At 52.5% G+C, this 20,186-nt stretch overlaps 1 protein-coding gene across 4 annotated transcripts in view; it reads left to right on the top strand.

Annotated features, from left to right (window-relative positions):
• Positions 1–2,878: 2,878 nt before the first annotated feature.
• The window catches only part of ADGRE2 (adhesion G protein-coupled receptor E2), a 42,306-nt gene continuing 24,998 nt past the window's right edge, over positions 2,879–20,186 (top strand). For all 4 annotated transcript variants that reach the window (XM_045379220.3, XM_065536321.2, XM_045379219.3 and 1 more), the window contains exons 1-10: positions 2,879–3,014; positions 5,907–5,957; positions 6,159–6,275; positions 7,915–8,070; positions 9,872–10,003; positions 10,613–10,759; positions 11,189–11,335; positions 11,422–11,468; positions 11,592–11,669; positions 12,387–12,564. In XM_045379220.3, the coding sequence (XP_045235155.2) occupies positions 2,993–3,014; positions 5,907–5,957; positions 6,159–6,275; positions 7,915–8,070; positions 9,872–10,003; positions 10,613–10,759; positions 11,189–11,335; positions 11,422–11,468; positions 11,592–11,669; positions 12,387–12,564 (1,075 nt within the window). In that variant the 5' untranslated portion in view covers positions 2,879–2,992. The remainder of the gene's footprint in view (positions 3,015–5,906; positions 5,958–6,158; positions 6,276–7,914; positions 8,071–9,871; positions 10,004–10,612; positions 10,760–11,188; positions 11,336–11,421; positions 11,469–11,591; positions 11,670–12,386; positions 12,565–20,186) is intronic.

Raw genomic sequence — 20,186 nt, 5'->3', positions numbered from 1 at the left:
TTATTCATGTAACAAGGAGTCTTGATTTCGACATCCTCATTGAAAATCCCTCCTCATTGCCCCAAATAGTAGAGAAACCTAAAAATAAATATGAATATAAGGAACAGAAAACTGAGTCCTTGAATTCTGGCTGGACACAGACGCCTGCTAAGCCTCAGGGCCACGGAGGTGCAAAGACACGTTAGCGCCCATAGAGACTCTCTCCTGGGCGCATCGCAGGGACTCCGGGGCTGCGCTGCCCGCCTGTGGATCTTCTCAGCTGGGTCAGTCATTTGTGCCTCAGTTTCCTCCTCTGTCAAATGGGAATGACAACATGATTGCAGCTGTTTTGAGGAGTAAATGAGTTAAAATAGATTAAAAAAAATACTTAGGACCTGGTGCAAATTAAGTGCTCCATAAATAATAGCATTTTCTTGACAGCATGGTGAGATCTCGTCTCTACAGAAAAAAAAAAAAAAAAATTAAGGAAAAAACTAGCCTGGCATGATGGTGCACAGCTGTAGTCCCAGCTCCTCAGGAGGCTGAGGCAGGAGGACCCCTTGAACCCTGAAGTTTGAGGCTGCAGTGAGCTGTGATGGTGCCACTGCACTCCAGCCTGGGTGACAGAGTAAGATCTGTTAAAATATATATATAGCATTTTAAAAAATTGTTATGTAGGCCAGGTGCGGTGGCTCATGCCTGTAATCCCAGCACTTTGGGAGGCCGAGGCAGGCAGATAATGAGGTCAGGAGATCGAGACCATCCTGGCTAACATGGTGAAACCGTGTCTCTACTAAATATACAGAAAAATTAGCCGGGCGTGGTGGTGGGCACCTGTAGTCCCAGCTACTCAGGAGGCTGAGGCAGGAGAATGGCGTGAACCCAGGAGGCGGAGCCTGCAGTGAGCCGAGATCGTGCCACTGCACTCCAGCCTGGGCAACAGAGCAAGACTCTGTCTCAAAAAAAAACCACAAAAAACTATTACATAGCTCAAGAGACAAGCTAATCATATGATTTATCCAGAAAGGAAAGAACCCTCCTATCACATGATTCTCTGTCAATTAACGAAGTGCCCAGGGGCCTCAAATATAAATTTCCCACAGGGGGAAACTGACTTAGAAAGACCAGAAAGATCCGGGGGGGTCTGCTCTGTGCAGTGAAGCTTCTCTTCTTGGCACCTGCCTGGCATCGGAAGGCCCCTTCTTCCTTCCTGGTCTCCTGTGTGGACACTGTAATGCCTCAGTTTTCTTTCTTTCTGTCTTTTTGTTTTTGACACAGGATCTCACCCAAGCTGGATTGCAGTGGCACCATCACAGCTCAAACTCCCCAGCTCGGGTGATCCTCCCTGCCGCAGCCTCATGAGTCATAGTAGTTGGGACCACAGACATCTGCCACCAGCCTGGATGATTTTTTTTCTTTTTTTGAGAAGCAGAGTTTTGCCATGTTGCCCAGGCTGGTCTCAAACTCCTGAGCTCAAGCAATCCTCCTGCCTCGGTCTCCCAGAGTGCTGGGATCACAGGTGTGGAGAAATAGGAACACTTTTACACTGTTGGTGGGAGTGTAAATTAGTTCAGCCATTGTGGAAGACGGTGTGGCGATTCCTCAAGGATCTAGAACTAGAAATACCATTTGACCCAGCAATCCCATTACTGAGTATGTACCCAAAGGATTATAATTCATGCTACTATGAAGACACACGTGCACATATGTTTATTGCGGCACTATTCACAATAGCAAAGACTTGGAACCAACCCCAATGTCCATCACTGATAGACTGGATTAAGAAAATGTGGCACATATACACCAGGGAATACTATGCAGCCATAAAAAAGGATGACTTCATGTCCTTTGCAGGGACATGGATAAAGCTGGAAACCATCATTCTCCGCAAACTAACACAGAAACAGAAGACCAAATACCGCATGTTCTCATTCATAGGTGGGAACTGAACAATTAGAAAACTTGGACACAGGGCGGGGAACATCACACACCAGGGCCTGTGGTGGAGTAGGGGGAAGGGGAGAGGGACAGCATTAGGAGAAATGCCTAATGTAAATGACAAGTTGATGGGTGCAGCACACCAACATGGCACACGTATACTTATGTAGCAAACCTGCATGTTGTGCTCATGTACCCTAGAACTTAAAGTCTAAACAAATTAATTAACTAATTAATTAATTAAAAAAAAAAAAGAAAGAAACAGAGCTTCACCGCGTTGCCCAGGCTGGGCTCAAACTCCTGAGCTCAAGCGATCCTCTTGCCTCAGCCTCCCAGAATGCTGGGATTACAGGTGTGAGCCTCTGCACCTGGCCTCAGTTTCCTCATCTGGAAAACAGCAGGGGAAGATACAGCCAGCTGGCGCGCAGGCTCTGCCAATTCTGGCATGCCAAAGCTCTGGGCACAGGGCAAGCCCCACCAAAGTGGGAGCCCAGAGCTATTTCTGACAAGGCCCCTGCGTGCCTGCCCAGGGAAGAGCCAAGTGGCCCTGGGTGAGACCAGCCCGCCCGGCTGTCACACCTTTCCCTCCAGAGCAGCCAGCCCCAAACACACAGAGGCCAGAGGGTTCCTCAGAGCCACGTGGTGGAAACTCCAGTAGAGGGTTTTCTAAAGCAGGTTGCACTTCATTCTTGCTGAGCTAGTGCACGTGTGTGTGTCTGTGTGTGTGTCTGTGTGTGTGTCTGTGTGTCTGTGTGTGTGTGTGTCTGTGTGTCTGTGTGTCTGTGTGTGTGTGTGTGTGTCTGTGTGTGTGTGTGTGTGTGTGTTTGCAGCGCCCCTGGGTCTGTGTTTTTATTGCACTTTCCTGCTGGTTTCCAGCTGCACCGCCAGTTCCGGGGAGGGTCCTGGGCCTGCGGCTGTCAGTCCCCACCTCCTTCATAAAGTCCTGGCCTCGGGACAGTCCGCACAGCTGCCCAGCCTGAGACGGGGCAGCCCGCAGAGCTGCCCAGCCTGGGGAGACAGGACAGACCTGTCCCACTCACTCTTTCCCCTGCCGCTCCTGCCGGCAGCTCGAACCATGGGAGGCCGCGTCTTTCTCGGTAAGTACTTGGGGCCCCGCTGGGAGGGGCGAGGAAGCTCCAGCGGTACCTTTGGCTGCGTCTGAGAAACGGGAGGCGCCGCTGGTGGCTGTGGGGCCTGCGATGGAGGAAGCCACATGGTCAAGCAGGCACTCTCGGCACATGGGGAGAGGGGCTGGTTGTGCTTGGACACCCCTACACTCCGGCAGGACACTCTAGGGTGCGCTCGGAGCCTGCTACTCTGCCGGAGGTATCCTCAAGCTTTCTACTGGAGCCAATTTGGCATCTGCTCCCTAAGAGGGGAAACTGAGGCACGGGGGAAGGAAAGGGGCAAAAAGTGAGTGCTGGGACCCCAGAGCCACTGCTCTTAATATAGCGCATAGAAAGACATGGGCCGGGCGGGAGAGGGGGGAGGCGGGGAAAATAGTGGCCAGGACTTCCCCACTGCAGGTACCCCCAGCTTCTCCCTCTCTTTCTCTCTCTCTCTGTCTCTCTCTCTCTTCTTCTGTCTCTCTTTCAGTCTATCTCTCTAATCTCTGTTTTCTCTCCACCTCTGCCTCTTTGCCTGTCTGTCTCTCTCTCTCGTGAACAGCAAGGAGAACCCTAGGTCTCCATCTCTAAAGCCGCTGATGATCTGAGGGGGGTCCCCCAGGACATGCCTTGGGAAGGGGAACCCCCTGAACGCTGGGCACTGCAGCTCCACATGCACCCCAACAGGCGGTCACAGCGTTTTCCTGTGGGAGGGGCGCCCAGGGGGTGAAATATCACCACTGGGTTTCAGGATGGGCCGCCAGGGCTGGTGGCGGTTGTGACTGTGGTGTGTGTGCACCTGTGTCTCTGAGGAAGCATGCGGGTCCAGGGCATCTTAGAACCTGGGGGATCCAGCGCTGTCATTTTTTTTTTTTTTTTCTGAGACAGAGTCTTGCTCTGTCACCCAGGCTGGAGTGCAGTGGGGCAATCTCAGCTTGCTGCAACTTCTGCCTCCTGGGTTCAAGTGATTCTCCTGCCTCAATCTCCCAAGTAGTTGGGTAACAAGAGCCTGCCACCATGCCCAGCTAATGTTTTGTATTTTTAGTAGAGACGGAGTTTCACCATATTGGACAGGCTGGTCTCGAACTCCCGACCTCAGGTGATCTGCCCACCTTGGCCTCCCAAAGTGCTGGGATTACAGGCCTGAGCCACCGTGCCTGACCATGCCTTCATTTTTACCTAAAGAAATGAAGATGGCAGTAAATGCTCAGGCACACCAGACACCCCCAAGTCAGAAGAGTGGCAGCTGGAGCTGGGACCCCCACCAGGCTCATGGCCCTTCCCTACTTCTCAGCTCCTCCCCAAGCTGAGCTCGGGAGGCTGAGGCGGGAGGATCACTTGAGGCCAAGAGTTCAAGATCAGCCTGGGCAACAAGCAAGACTCTGTCTCTAAAATAATTTTTTAAATTATTTTTAATTTTTTTGGCCAGGCGTGATGGGTCACGCCTGTAATCCCAGCACTTTGAGAGGTCAAGGCGGGCAGATCACCTGAGGTTAGGAGTTTGAGGCCAGCCTGGCCAACATGGTGAAACCCCATCTCTACTTAAAAAATACAAAAATTAGCTGGACATGGTGGCTCATGCCTGTAATCCCAGCTACTCGGGAGGCTGAGGCAGTACAACCGCTTGAACCTGGAAGGTGGAGGTTGCAGTGGGCCAAGACTGTACCACTGCATTCCAGCCTGGGTGACAAAGGGAGACTCCGTCTCAAAAAAATAATAAATAATAAAAATAAGTAAATTATTTTAAAAATTTTGAGCTGGGAGCTCAAATTTTTGAGCTGTAATCCCAGCACTTTGGGAGGCCAAAGCCAGCAGATCACCTGAAGTCAGGAGTTCGAGACCAGCCTGGCCAATGTGGTGAAACCCCATCTCTACTAAAAATACAAAAAATTAGCCAGGCATGGTGGTGGGTGCCTGTAATCCCAGCTATTTGAGAGGTTGAAGCAGGAGAATTGCTTGAACCCAGGAGGTAGAGATTGCAGTTAGCTGAGATCACACTGTTACACTTCAGCCTGGGTGACAGAGCAAGACTCTGTCAAGAAAGAAAGAAAGAAAGGAAAGAAAGGAAGAAAGAAAGAAAAGAAAGAAAGAAAGAAAGAAAGAAAGAAAGAAAGAAAGAAAGAAAGAAAGAAAGAAAGAAAGAAAGAAAGAAAGAAGAGAGAGAGAGAGAGAGAGAGAGAGAAAGAAAGAAAGAGAAAGAAAGAAAGAGAAAGAAAGAAGGAAAGAAAGAAAGAAAAGAAGGAAAGAAAGAAAGAAGGGAGGGAGGGAGGGGGGAAGGAAGGGAGGGAGGGGAGGGAGGGAGGGGAGGGAGGGAGGGAGGGAAGGGAGGAAGGAAGGAAAGAAAGAAAGAAATAAAGGAAGGAAGGAAGGAGAAAAAGAAAAAGAAGGAAGGAAGGAAGGAAGAAAAGAAAGAAAGAAAGAAAGAAAGAAAGAAAGAAAGAAAGAAAGAAAGAAAGAAAGAAAGAAAGAGAGAAAGAAAGAAAGAAAGAGAGAGAAAGAAAGAAAGAAAAGGAAAGAAAGAAAATTTAAAATATGGTGGTGCACACCTGTGGTCCCAGGTACTCGGGAGGCTGAGGCAGGAGGATCGCTTGAGCCTAGGAATTGGAGGCTGCAGTGAGCTATGACTGCACCCCAGGCTGGGTGACCGAGTGAGACCCTGTGTCAAACAAAACAAAACAAAACCCACCCCTATGGGGACAGGCTGACAGACTCTTTGGCTTTGAGCATCCGAATGGGACGTGACATCTGCCCACTCTGTTTGAACGACGGGCAGGATCTAAGCCTGAGAGGGGTCAGCATCCTCCTCCCCCAAAATGCATCCCCCTTACGCCTCCTTTCCCACCCTGGGATTCCCTCTGATCCCCTTTCCTTTCTCTGTTGCAGCATTCTGTGTCTGGCTGACTCTGCTGGGAGCTAAAACCCAGGACTCCAGGGGTGAGTCTGCTGGGAAGCAGAAAGCACAGTCCACAGCCAGAGTCTGGGGAGGGCCCTGGACCCCTGCCCAGCCCCCTTCAGCCCAGGGAAAGAGAGGCCTCGTGCACGGGAAACTCAGCGCCCTGCCCCATCTCCCTCAGTGCCCCCTTTTTGTGTGTCCCCTTGCCCCTCACCTTCTGACCGTGCTCCCTGCTCTTGCAGACTGTGCCCGGTGGTGCCCTGAGAACTCCTCGTGTGTCAACGCCACCGCCTGTCGCTGCAATCCAGGGTTCAGCTCTTCATCTGAGATCTTCACCTCCCCCACGGAGATTTGTGACGGTACAGAGGCTTGAGGGCAGCGCAGGGTACATCTGAGATTATGAGGCTTTGCCCAGTGCCAGTGGGGACAGAGGTTGTTGTTAGGGGCCACAGCCTCACCTTCCAGACTATCATCATGGACAGAGAAAAGACAAAGAGGGCAGGCATGGTGGCTCACACCTGTAATCCCAGCACTTTGGGAGGCTGAGGCAGGCAGATCACTTGAGGCCAGGAGTTCAAGACCAGCCTGGGCAACATGAAGAGACCCTGCCTCTACAAAAAATACACAAAATAGCCGGGCACGGTGGCACACACCTGGAGTCCCAGCTACTCAGAAGACTGAGGCAGGAGGATTGTTTGAGCCCAGGGGTTTGAGGCTACAGTGAGCTATGATTGCACCATTGCACTCTAGCCTGGGCAACAGAATGAGATCCTGTCTCAGGGAAAAGGAAGAAACAAAGAAAGAGGCCGGGTGTGGTGGCTCACACCTGTAATTCCACCATTTTGGGAGGCCACGGTGGGCGGATCACTTGAGGTCAGAAGTTCCAGACCAACCTGGACAATATGGTGAAACCCCATCTCTATACTAAAAACACAAAAAATTAGCCTGGTGTGGTGGTGGTGCCCTGTAATCCCAGCTACTCAGGAGCCTGAGGCAGGAGAATCACTTGAACCTGGGAGATGGAGTTTGCGGTGAGCCGAGATCATGCCACTGCACTCCAGTCTGGGCGACAAGAGCAAGACTCCATCTCAAAAAAAAAAAGAGACAGAAAGAGAGAAAGAAAAAAAAAGAGAAGAAAAGAAAAAGAGAGAGAAGGAGGGAGTGAGGGAAAGAAAGAGAAAAGGAAAGGAGGGAGGGAGGGAGGGAAGGAGGGAGGAAGGAACGAAGGAAGGAACGAAGGAAAAAATATGAAAGGGGAGAAGTAAGAAGTGAATAGGCATGGCTTCCTGGAGAGAGAGAAGCTGGGTGCTCAGGAATCCGGAGTCTGTGCCTCAGTTTACCCTTAAGACTGGGGAGGGGGTACATTCTGGCCATGGGTTTTTTTCTCCCTTATTTTTCTTTTTTCTTTTTTTTTCTTTTTTTCTTTTTTTTTTTTTTTTTTGAGATGGAGTGCAGTGGCCCAATCTCGGCTCACTGCAACCTCCACCTCCCAGGTTCAAGCGATTCTCCTGCCTCAGCCTCCTGAGTAGCTGGGATTACAGGCATGCACCACCACGCCTGGCTAATTTTTGTATTTTTAGTAGAGATGGGGTTTCAGCATGTTGGGCAGGCTGATCTCGAACTCCTGACCTCCGGTGATCTGCCACCCTCAGCCTCCCAAAGTGCTGGGATTACAAGTGTGAGCTACTGCACCCGGTCACCATGGGGTTTCAATTTCTACAAAAAGTCTGAGGAGAGGGATGTGGAGCTTCCTGTCCATCCCCCACCTCAGCTCTGTTCACTGTGTCCAAATCTAGGATGCCAGCCAGAGAACTGAGATCAAGTGTGGTCTTCAGGAATGGCTTGCTCCAGCTGCAGCACAGCCTGTGCAATGCAACTTAGGATTCTTTCCAAAAGATACTAAGCAGCGGGCCCCATGTTGGGGAGTCAGGACGGGGGTCTCTGCCCTGACGGAACTCACAACTTTGGGAGGTGACTCCCTGTCCTGTTGTGTTCCAGACATCAATGAGTGTGTGCCACCATCGAAAGTGTCTTGCGGAAAATCCTCAGACTGCAGGAACACAGAGGGGAGCTATGACTGCGTGTGCAACCCGGGGTATGAGCTTGTTTCTGGGGCAAAAACATTCAAGAATGAGAGCGAGAACACGTGTCAAGGTAAGAACCACCCCACATCCTCCATCACCACTGTCCATGAGGTTTGGGGTCACCAGAACTGTTTCTGCAGCATCAGGGAGCAGGTGCCCAAGTGTAGGTTCAGTTCCTGGAGTCTGAGATGAGACAGGTGTACATGTACCTGTTTCACCGGCCCAGAGAGGCAGCGTGGTGTGCGGGCCAAGGGAAACCTCTGGGACCAGCTACCTGGACCCAAATCCTGGCTTTGCCACCTGTTACCTAATATTACCAACATCACTACTGCTCTTAGAGCCTCTATTAGATGAGGATGATAATAATGGTGCCTACTCGTATGCCTTCTGGGAGGATCAAGGAAAGAATAGGTGCTTCTAACAGAGCCCAGCACACAGCAGGTGCTATAGGCATCTTTGTTCTTTAAACATTATTATGCACCGTAATCCCAGCACTTTGGGAGGCCGAGGCAGACGAATCATGGGGTCAGGAGATCAAGACCATCCTAGCCAACATGGTGAAACCCTGTCTCTACTAAAAAATGCAAAAATTAGCCGGGCGCAGTGGTGGGTGCCTGTAATCTCGGCTACTCAGGAGGCTGAGGCAGGAGAATCACTTGAACCAGGGAGTCGGAGGTTGCAGTGAGCCGAGATCGTGCCACTGCATCCCAGCCTGGCGACAGAGGAAGACTCCATCTAAAAAAATACACAAATAAATTATTATGCAATTGATGCTTCTTAGGAGTTGTTCAGACAAACCGGGCTTCTGTGCGGCCACGCCCCTGGCTGGCACACAGAATGAATCTATTTCGACACAGCCTGCTTCATCCCTTGCCATGGTCTTATCCCACACTGCAGCTCCAGCCCAGGAGAAGCCAGGCCCCCATGCATCATTCCGCTTTGCCTTCTTTCCAGTGGAAGCTAGTTGGGCAGGGCAGGGAGTTTCAGGCATCTGCAAGGCCAGAAGGGAACCAGTAGCAGGTGGGCAGAGAAGCGAGATTCATACAGAGTACACAGAGTGGGAAGGGAAGGTGAGCAAAGGCAGGAAGTGAAGAGGCTGAGGCTGAGCCAAGGGTCCCAGGGGACATTAAGGGGGTTCAGCAGACCTGCCCTGCTGTAAAGAGAAAAGTGGCAGTGCTCCTGGTCCCAGCCCTGTCCCTCCTGTCCTCCCTGCAGGCAGTAGAGCCTCCCTGGTGGGAGGAAAGTGAGGACAGAGCAGAGGTGTACGTTCTGAGGACACGCACCTGCAGAGAGCCCAGCAGGGGGGCTCCATATACAGTGCTGCTGGTTCACAGGGGACCCTTGAACCAGCAGCACAGGGGACCGTTGCATGCACATGGCTTGACCAAAGGACAGAGCCTTCCTGTGAATTAGAAAAAAGCCTCTCCGGGCCAGGCACGGTGGCTCACGCCTGTAATCCCAGCACTTTGGGAAGCCAAGGTAGGCAGATCACAAGGTCAGAAGATCAAGATCCTGGCTAACACAGTGAAACCTTGTCTTTACTAAAAAAATACAAAAAAAAAAAAAAAAAAAAAAAGATTAGCCGGGCGTGGTGGCGGGCGCCTGTAGTCCCAACTACTCGTGAGGCTGAGGCAGGGGAATGGCGGGAACCCGGGAGGCGGCGAGGTGGCAGTGAACTGAGATCATGCAACTGCACTCCAACCTGGGGGACAGAGCAAGACTTAAAAAAAAAAAAAAAACAAGAAAGAAAAGAAAAGAGGGGAGACAGTGGTGCCTTCCAGATGCTTCCGTGCCGGGAAACGTGGCGGACCCTCAGCCCCAAAAGCTGCTCACAGCTACGGGCATCCTTCACCCTCTCCTTCCTCTTGCAGACGTGGACGAATGTCAGCAGAACCCAAGGCTCTGTAAAAGCTACGGCACCTGTGTCAACACCCTCGGCAGCTTCACCTGCCAGTGTCTGCCTGGCTTCAAGTTCAAACCTGAGGACCCGAAGCTCTGCACAGGTAGAGGCCCCGGGAAGACGCTATGAGGCTGGACGTGAGCTGGGGATGGAGCCGAGGCAGGTCCTGCAAAGCAGCCGAGGAGGAGGGAGAAGATCCGCAGGTTCCCACAAGGTCAAGGACCTGCTAAGCCCCTGCCTAAGGATTCACCTCCCAGGAAGGTCCTGCCACAGCAGGGAGGCAGCAGGGCGTCTGGGGCTCGGAGTGCCCTGTGGGCCCCCAGACCTCACCCCTTCCTCGTCTGTCACGTGTGAGTGGAAGAAGGTGTCACTTCCAGTTCTGAGAAGGGGAACCTCCGCTATGACGCTGTGAGGCTGGAGGGAGCAGATGAGAGGTTTTAGTTTTTAGTCATGGAAGTCCGGCTCCCATGACTCAGTTTCCCTTTTGCTTTCACCTCCTATAAACTGGGGACCATGGTCCCTGCTATGCCCTTCTGGTAGGAAGACCATCATAAGATGCTTTGAAGGTGAAGCTGAAGGTCACCAGGTGGCGACACGCGCAATAATGGTCTTCAGTCCGGGGCAATGAAAAGACAGGGAAGTGGGTGCAGTGAGTGGAGGGCAGGCCTGGGCTGGTCAGGGACAGGGTTTGACCCTCTGGCTTTGTCCTCAGATGTGAATGAATGCACCTCCGGACAAAACCCATGCCACAGCTCCACCCACTGCCTCAACAACGTGGGCAGCTATCAGTGCCGCTGCCGCCCGGGCTGGCAACCGATTCCGGGGTCCCCCAATGGCCCAAACAATACCGTCTGTGAAGGTCGAGAGCTCAGATCCCACGTTCCCAGAGACCCACAAACATCTAACCACATGTTCAACGGCACCCCACGAACCAAGCGGAACGAACGCTGGAGGTGGCCGGCTGTGCCAGGCGCTCGTTCTTCTGAGGCTAGATGAGAAAAGAGCAGGGGTCCCCGGGAAGGAGCTGGGGTACTGAGGGGGGAGGCTCAGGGGGACCCCAGGCAACAGCTGATGACTCACTGGGAGGAAGACGTTTCACCATATTCATAACCTGCACGTCTGCACGGGGCACACCTGCTGTGCCCAGGCCTCTCCACGCTTCCATAACCTAGCGTCCGCCACTCCAAGGGGGGCACTAATGCCGGGAAGAACGAGCTGGGGGCACAGAGAGGAGACAGGACCCTCTCTGGGCTCAGACAGGGCCTGACCCCCTTCTTCCTGTCCTCAGATGTGGACGAGTGCAGCTCCGGTCTGCATCAATGTGACAGTTCCACCATCTGCTTCAACACCGTGGGTTTGTACACCTGCCGCTGCCGCCCAGGCTGGGAGCCCAAACACGGAATCCCGAATAACCAAAAGGACACTGTCTGTAAAGGTACGACCTGACCCTAGAAGCTCCCCAACCCCCAACACACACAGACACTCTCCCGCCTAATGAGCCGCTTGTCTTGTTCCCTGCAGATATGCATTTCCCCACCTGGACCCCGCCCCCTGGAGTCCACAGCCAGGTGAGTGGCCCCTGCAGGGACGAGGTGGCAGGAACTCCATCCACACAGCACCGCATCTGTCTCCTTGTCCTAAGCTTCCCACCCACCGTCCAGGCTCTCTGACCCCCACATCTGTCTCTGCAGACGCTTTCCCAATTCTTCAACAAAGTCCAGGACCTGGGCAGAGACTTCAAGACAAGGTCAGCCAAGGTCACCATCCAGGTAAGGGCAGGAGCCAGGGTAAGCGGGAGGGGAAGGAAGGTGGCTGCATCCCACAGAGGCCTGGGGCAGTTTTGGCCTGGGAGGGGACAGGCCCCAATGCTGTGGGTGCTGGTCTGACTCCTGGCATCTTTCAGGGCTGGTGGAAGTTATTGGACACCCAAGTGCACTTAATGTCTTTCCTCTTGCTTTCCCTGGACTTTGAGTTTAGGTCGGCATTGATATTGCCGAGAAGTGTTGGCCTCTGAGGGGCCACACACCAGGGTCAAGGATCACCTAGGGAATCCCATCCAATGTCTTTTTTTTTTTTTTTTTAAGACAGAGTTTCACTCTGTTGCCAGTCCAGAGTTTAGTGGCCCAATCTCAGCTCACTGCAATCTCTGCCGCCCGGCTTCAAGTGATTCTCCTCCCTCAGCCTCCTGAGTAGCTGGGATTACAGGCACGTGCCACCACACCCAGCTAATTTTTGTGTTTTTAGTAGAGACGGGGTTTCATCGTGTTAGCCAGGATGGTCTTGATCTCCTGATCTTGTGACCCACCCGCCTTGGCCTCCCAAAGTGCTGGAATTACAGGTGTGAGCCACCGTGCCCAGCCGCCAATGCCATCTTTATCCTCCAGATAGACAGTCTCTGGGATCTGTTCCCTGGGGCTGAGCGGTTAGAGTGTTCATGCAGCCCCTCTGGCCCATGGCTCACTAGGTGTGTGTCCCCATCCCTCCAGAGCATCTTAAAGGAGCTGGATGAGCTGCTGGAGGCCCCCGGGGACCTGGAGACCCTGCCCCGCTTTCAGCAGCACTGTGTGGCCACTCACCTGCTGGATGGCCTAGAGGATGTCTTCAGAGGCCTGAGCAAGAACCTTTCCATTGGGCTCTTGAACTTCAGTTATCCTGCAGGCACAGGTACGTCCCTGGGTCTGCCCCAGACTCCAGCTCTGCATGCTTTCTGTCTCATTCCTTTCCCGGTCCCACCAGAGCCAAGTGACCACACCTGTATGTCAGTGTTTCTCTCATCAACAAAGTAAAATAAAAAATGAAAAAAAATGCATGCCAGCCTGGGTAAGATCAATCTCTACAAAAAAAAAATACTTTTAAATTAGACAGATGTGATGGCACACCTGTGGTCCTCGTTAGTTCGGGGACTGAGGTGAAAGGATCGCTTGAGCCCAGGAGGTTGAGTCTGCAGTGAACTATTTTTGCATCACCCTACTCCAGCCTGGCTTACAGGGCAAGACACCTCTCAAAACAGTGAAGAGGAGGACGAGGAGGAGGAGGAGGAGGAGGAGGAGGAGGAGGGGGAGGAGGAGGAAAAAGGAGAAGAAGAAGAGGAAGAAGAAGAAGAAGGAGGAGGAGGAGGAGGAGGAGAAAAGGAGGAGGAGGAGAGGAGGAGGAGGAGAGGAGGAGGAGGAGAAGAGGAGGAGAGGAGAGGAGGAGAGGAGAGGAGGAGAGGAGAGGAGGAGGAGGAGAGGAGGAGAGGAGGAGGAGAGGGGGAGAAGAGGAGGAGGAGGAGAGGAGGAGAGGAGGAGGAGAAGAGAAGAGAGGAGGAGGGGAAGAGGAAGGGTGGAGGAGGAGGGCAGGAGGAGGGGAGGAGGAGGGGAAGAGGAGGAGAGGAGGAGGAAGAGGAAAGGAGGAGGAGGAGAGGAGGAGGAGGAAGAGCAGAGGAGGAGGAGGACAGGTGGAGAAGGAGGAGGAGAGGAGGAGGAGGGGAGGAGGAGAGGAGGAGCAGGACGGAAGGAGGAGGAGAGAAGGCAGAGAGGAGGAGAGGAGGAGAAGAGGAGGAGAGGAGAGGAAAAGGAAAGGAGGAGGAGAGGAGGAGCAGAGGAGGAGGAGAGGAGGAGGAGGAAAGGAGGAGGAGAAGAGGAGGAGAGGAGGAGAGGAGGAGGAGGAGAGGAGGAAGAGGAGAGGAGGAGAGGAGGAGGAGAGGAGGAGGAGGAGGAGAGGAGGAAGAGGAGAGAAGGAGAGGAGGAGAGGAGGAGAGGAGGAGAGGAGGAGGAGAGGAGGAGGAGAGGAGGAGGAGAGGAGGAGGAGGAGAGGAGGAGGAGAGGAGGAGGAGGAGAGGAGGAGGAGGAGAGGAGGAGGAGAGGAGGAGGAGGAGAGGAGGAGGAGAGGAGGAGAAGGAGAGGAGGGGAGAGGAGGAGGAGAGGAGGGGAGGAGGAGGAGAGGAGGGGAGGAGGAGGAGAGGAGGAGAAGGAGGAGGAGAGGAGGAGGAAGAGGAGAGGAGGAGGAGGAAAGGAGGAGGAGGAGGAGACGAGGAGGAGAGGAGGAGGAGGAGACGAGAAGGAGAGGAGGGGGAGGAGAGGAGGAGGAGGAAGAGAGGAGGAGGAGGAGAGGAGGAGAGGAGGGGGAGGAGAGGAGGAGGAGGAAGAGAGGAGGAGGAGAGGAGGAGAGGAGGAGGAGAGGAGGAGGGTACAAGAACAGGAGGAGAGGAGGAGGGGAGGAGAAGAGGAGGAGAGGAGGAGGAGGAGAAAAGGAGGAGTAGAGGAGGAGGAGGAGAGGAGGAGGAGGGGAGGAGGAGGGGAGGAGGAGGAGGGGAGGAGGAGGAGGGGAGGAGGAGTGGAGGAGGAGGGGAGGAGGGGAGGAGGAGGAGGGGAGGAGGAGGAGGAGAAGGAGGAGAGGAGGAGAGGAGGAGGAGAGAAGGAGAGGAGGAGGAGAGGAGGGGAGGAGGAGGAGAGGAGGAGAGGAGGGGGAGGAGAGGAGGAGAGGAGGAGGAGGAGGAGAGGAGGAGGAGGAGGAGAGGAGGAGGAGGAGAGGAGGAGGAGAGGAGGAGGAGGAGAGGAGGAGAGGAGGAGGAGAGGAGGAGGAGAGGAGGAGGAGAGGAGGGGGAGGAGAGGAGGAGAGGAGGAGAGGAGGAGGAGGAGAGGAGGAGGAGGAGAGGAGGAGGAGGAGAGGAGGAGGACAGGAGGAGGAGGAGAGGAGGAGGAGGAGGAGAGGAGGAGGAGAGGAGGAGGGGAGGAGGAGGAGGAGAGGAGGAGGAGGAGGAGAGGAGGAGAGGAGGAGGAGAGGAGGAGAGGAGGAGGAGGAGAGGAGGAGGAGAGGAGGAGAGAAGGAGGAGAGGAGGAGGAGAGGAGGAGAGAAGGAGGAGAGGAAGAGAGGAGGAGGAGAGGAGGAGGAGAGGAGGAGGAGGAGAGAAGGAGGAGAGGAAGAGGAGGAGGAGGAGAGGAGGAGGAGAGGAGGAGGAAGAGAGGAGGAGGAGAGGAGGAGGAGGAGAGGAGGAGGAGCAGAGGAGGAGAGGAGGAAGGGAGGAGGAGGAGAGAAGGAAAAGAGGAGGAGAGGAGGAGGAGGAGAGGAGGAGAGGAGGAGGAGAGGAGGAGAGGAGGAGGAGAGGAGGAGAGGAGGAGGAGAGGAGGAGGGGAGGAGGAGGAGGAGAGGAGGAGGAGGACAGGAGGAGGAGAGGAGGAGGAGAGGAGGAGGAGAAGAGGAGGAGGAGAGGAGGAGGAGAGGAGGAGGAGAGGAGGAGGAGAAGAGGAGGAGGAGAGGAGGAGGAGAGGAGGAGGAGAGGAGGAGGAGAAGAGGAGGAGGAGAGGAGGAGGAGAGGAGGAGGAGGAGAGGAGGAGGAGAGGAGGAGGAGAGGAGGAGGAGAGGAGGAGGAGAAGAGGAGGAGGAGGAGAGGAGGAGGAGGAGAGGAGGAGGAAGGCAGGAGGAGGAGAAAAGGAGGAAGAGGAGAGGAGGAGGAGAGGAGGAGGAGGACAGGAGGAGGAGGAGAGGAGGAGGAAGGCAGGAGGAGGAGAAAAGGAGGAAGAGGAGAGGAGGAGGAGAGGAGGAGGAGGACAGGAGGAGGAGGAGAGGAGGAGGACAGGAGGAGGAGGAGAGGAGGAGGAGGAGAGGAGGACAGGAGGAGGAGGAGAGGAGGAGGAGGAGAGGAGGAGGAGGAGAGGAGGACAGGAGGAGGAGGACAGGAGGAGGAGGAGAGGAGGAGGAGGAGAGGAGGAGGACAGGAGGAGGAGGAGAGGAGGAGGAGGAGGAGAGGAGGAGGAGGAGAGGAGGAGGAGGAGAGGAGGAGGAGAGGAGGAGGAGGAGGAGAGGAGGAGGAGAGGAGGAGGGGAGGAGGAGGAGAGGAGGAGGAGGACAGGAGGAGGAGAGGAGGAGGAGAGGAGGAGGAAGGCAGGAGGAGGAGGACAGGAGGAGGAGGACAGGAGGAGGAGGAGAGGAGGAGGACAGGAGGAGGAGGAGAGGAGGAGAGGAGGAGGAAGGCAGGAGGAGGAGAAAAGGAGGAAGAGGAGAGGAGGAGGAGAGGAGGAGGAGGACAGGAGGAGGAGGAGAGGAGGAGGAGGAGAGGAGGAGGACAGGAGGAGGAGGAGAGGAGGAGGAGGAGGAGAGGAGGAGGGGAGGAGGAGAGGAGGAGGAGGACAGGAGAAGGAGAAGAGGAGGAGAGGAGGAGGAGGAGAGGAGGAGGAGGAGGAGGAAGGCAGGAGGAGGAGAAAAGGAGGAGGAGGAGAGGAGGAGGAGGACAGGAGGAGGAGAGGAGGAGGGGAGGAGGAGGAGAGGAGGAGGAGGACAGGAGGAGGAGAGGAGGAGGAGGAAGGCAGGAGGAGGAGAAAAGGAGGAGGAGGACAGGAGGAGGAGAGGAGGAGGAGGAGAGGAGGAGAGGAGGAGGAGAGGAGGAGGGGAGGAGGAGGAGAGGAGGAGGAGGAGAGGAGGAGAGGAGGAGGAGAGGAGGAGGAGAGGAGGAGGAGAGGAGGAGGAAGGCAGGAGGAGGAGGACAGGAGGAGGACAGCAGGAGGAGGACAGCAGGAGGAGGAGAGGAAGAAGAAGAAAAGAAGAGAGAAAAGGAAAGGAGAAGAAAAATAAATGCATAAATAACATGCATTTTCATTGTAATATAAATTATCAGCAGTAAATAATTATGAAGATTTAAAATAACAAAGTAGAAATCACTTCAAAAGAGAACAATTTATTTAATTTGGAATACAAATTAGTATCATTTGATCTATAAGTATGATTTCCTTTTTTGTTTGTTTATTTTTGTTTTGTTTTGTTTTGTTTTTTTGAGACGGAGTCTCGCTCTGTCGCCCAGGCTGGAGTGCAGTGGCCGGATCTCAGCTCACTGCAAGCTCCGCCTCCCGGGTTCACGCCATTCTCCTGCCTCAGCCTCCCGAGTAGCTGGGACTACAGGCGCCCACCATGATGCCCAGCTATTTTTTTGTATTTTTAGTAGAGATGGGGTTTTGCTTTGTTAGACAGGATGGTCTCAATCTCCTGACCTCGTGCGTGATCCGCTTGCCTCGGCCTCCCAAAGTGCTGGGATTACAGGCGTGAGCCACCATGCCCTGCCTGCATAATAATTTTTAAAGCATGAAAATGCATATAGCGTTAATTTTATTAAGATAAAGTTCACATAACATCAAGTTCACCACTTTAAAGTGTCTGTTTCAGGCCGGGCGTGCCTATAATGCCAGGCACTCACGCCTGTAATCCTAGCACTTTGGGAGGCTGAAATTGGTGGATCACCTGAGGTCAGGAGTTCAAATCCAGCCTGGCCAACATAATGAAACCCTGTCTCTACTGAAAATACAAAAATTAGCCGGGTATGGTGGCGCACACCTGTAATCCCAGCTACTCAAGAGGCTGAGGCAGGAGAATCACTTGAGCCTGGGAGGCAGAGGTTGCAGTGAGCCGAGTTTGCACCACTGTACTCCAGCCTGTGTAAGACAGAGTGCCACTCCATCTCAAAAATTAAAATTAAAAATGAAAATAAGAAAAAAATTTTAAAGTGTGTGTTTCAGTAGAATCTAGTATATTCACAAATTTATACAACCATCACCTCTATTTCTAAAATGCTTCCATCAGCCCAAAAGTGAATACTGCATGTGGTAAGCAACCGCTCCTCATTCCTCCCTTCCTCCAACCCCTGGCAGCCACTAATCTGCCTTCTGTTTCCATGGATTTTCCTAATCAGGATATCTCACATAAATGGAATCATACAATATGTGACCATCTAGTCTAGCTCCTTTCACCTAGCATAATGGCTTTGTGGTCCATGCCTGCTGTAGCATTTATCGATATTCCATTCCTTTTCATGGCTGAATACTATTCTATTGTATGAATACCTCACTTTTTTTTTTTTTAATCCATCCATTGATGGATGTTCGGGTTGTTTCCAGCTTTTGGCTATTGACAAAAAGAGTCAAAACTCTGTAAAATATTTGAAGAGACTTATTGTGAGCTAAATATGAATGTATGAATGACCATGGCCCATGACAGAGCCCTCAGGAGCCCCTGAGAACATGTGCCCAAGTGATGTGGTGGTATTGTCCGGGGTAATACCCGAGGTTCATTGTCTCATGCCAAGAAAATTAAGGACACGGACACACACAAGGAGTAAGTTTATGAGTAGAGGCTTAATAGGCAACAGAAAGAAAAAGGAGAACAATTCCCTCTCTTGTGAGAGAAAAGGATGCCCAAATGGGACTTCCCATCCATGGCCGAGTGCACCAGATTTTATAGACAGGCTTGAGGAGTCAGTGTCTGATTTACATAGGACCTAAAGATTGGTTGGACCAGGTATGACGTTTACATAAAGTGCAGAGAAGCTGGCTGCCCCACCCTAATCTTATTATGCAAATGGAGTCTTTGCCTTCTCCTTACTGTACACGTGGTTGGCAAAGAGATGGGAAGATGGAGCCGCCACTTTCAACATGCCTAGTCCCAGGTGGCCTTTTCTTATTGGCACAGCTGCCAACATTCACCTGTGCAAGCTTCCAGCTTGCTTGCCTATGTCTGCAGCTCGATTTTGCAGGCTGCTCTTTGTTAGGAAAAAAAAAAAAAAAAAAATGATACAAGGGCTGCTTTTCATTAAAAGGAAAGCCTTACTGAGGACTTCCTTACCCTCACTCTCTGCCTAAGTAATTCCTTTTTAACTTCTATATCACGAGGTGGTCATGGCGCAGCTTGGTTTTTGTTGTTGTTGTTGTTGTTGTTGTTGTTTTCTTTTGGAGACAGAGTCTCGCTGTGTCACCCAGGCTGCAGTGCAGTGGTGCAATCTCGGCTCACTGCAGCCTCCACCTCCCAGGTTTAAGTGATTCTCCTGCCTCAGCCTCCCAAGTAGCGGGGACTACAGGCACCCAACACCACACCCGGCTAACTTTTTTGTGTGTTTTCAGTAGAGATGGGGTTTCACCGTGTTAACCAGGATTGTCTCGATCTCCTTTCCTTGTGAGCCACCTGCCTCGGCCTCCCAAAGTGCTGGAATTTCAGGCGTGAGCCACAGTGCCTGGCTTGGTTTTACACATTTTAGGAGGACGTGAGACAACAATCAAATACATTTAAAATACACATTGGTTCACTCCAGAAAGGCAGGACAATCCGAAGTGGAGATGTGGGGTGGGTGCTTCCAGATTATAGGTAGATTTAAGCTTTTCTGATTGGCAGTTGGTTGAAGGAGTTATTATCAATAGAAAAGAATGTCTGGATTACAATAAGGGCCTGTGAAGGCCGAAATTCTATCATCCAGACGAACCCTTCAGGTATCAGGCTTCAGAGAGAATAGATTGTAAATGTTTCTTATTAGACTAAAGGTCTGTGTTGATGTTAAATGCTGGTCGGCTTTTCCTGAACTCCAAAAGAGAGGAGGGCATAAGGAGGCATGTCAGACCCCCCACTTCCCACCATAGCCTGAACTAGTCTTTCCGGTTAAATTGAGAGTGCCCTGGCCAAAAGGGAAGCCCATTCAGATGGTTTTTGGGGGGCGGAAGAGGACTTTTTTTTTTTTTTTTTTTTTTTTTTGAGACAGAGTCTCACTCTGTCGCCCAGGCTGGAGTGCAGTGGCCGGATCTCAGCTCACTGCAAGCTCCGCCTCCCGGGTTCACGCCATTCTCCTCCCTCAGCCTCCCGAGTAGCTGGGACTACAGGCGCCCGCCACCTCGCCCGGCTAGTTTTTTGTATATTTTAGTAGAGATGGGGTTTCACCGTGTTAGCCAGGATGGTCTCGATCTCCTGACCTCGTGATCCGCCCGTCTCGGCCTCCCAAAGTGCTGGGATTACAGGCTTGAGCCACTGCGCCCAGCCAGGACTTCTAATTTAATTTTTGGTTTAGGTGGCTGGTGTGAATAGTACTTTTATGAATATTGGTGGACACATTTTGGGTTGAATAACTGTTCGGTTATCTTGGGTATATACTAAGGAGTGGAACTGCTGGGTGATATGGTAATTCTATGTTCAACTTTTGGAGGAACCACCAAACTGTTTTTCCAAAGCAGCTGCACCGTCCTAAATCCCCACCAGAAACATACAGGGGTCATCATCTCCACACCTTCAGCAAAACTTGTTACTTCCGTTTTATTTTCTTTGGTTCTGTTTTTTAATTGCTTTTACTGATACATAATATCTTACATATTTATGAGTACATGTGATACTTTGTTGCTTGCCTAGAATGTGTAACGATCAAGCTAGGGCATCTGAGGTATCCACCACTTTGAGTACTTACCATTTTTATGTGTTGGGAACAATTTAAGTCCCCTTTTCTAGCTACTTTGAAATATGTCATACCTTCTTGTTAATTATAGTCACTCTGCTCTGCTGTCAAACAC

The sequence above is a fragment of the Macaca fascicularis genome, chromosome 19 (assembly GCF_037993035.2).
Source record: "Macaca fascicularis isolate 582-1 chromosome 19, T2T-MFA8v1.1".
NCBI lineage: Eukaryota > Metazoa > Chordata > Mammalia > Primates > Cercopithecidae > Macaca > Macaca fascicularis.
The sequence above is the reverse complement of the archived record's forward strand: the minus strand, read 5'-3'. Positions and strand labels throughout refer to the sequence as shown.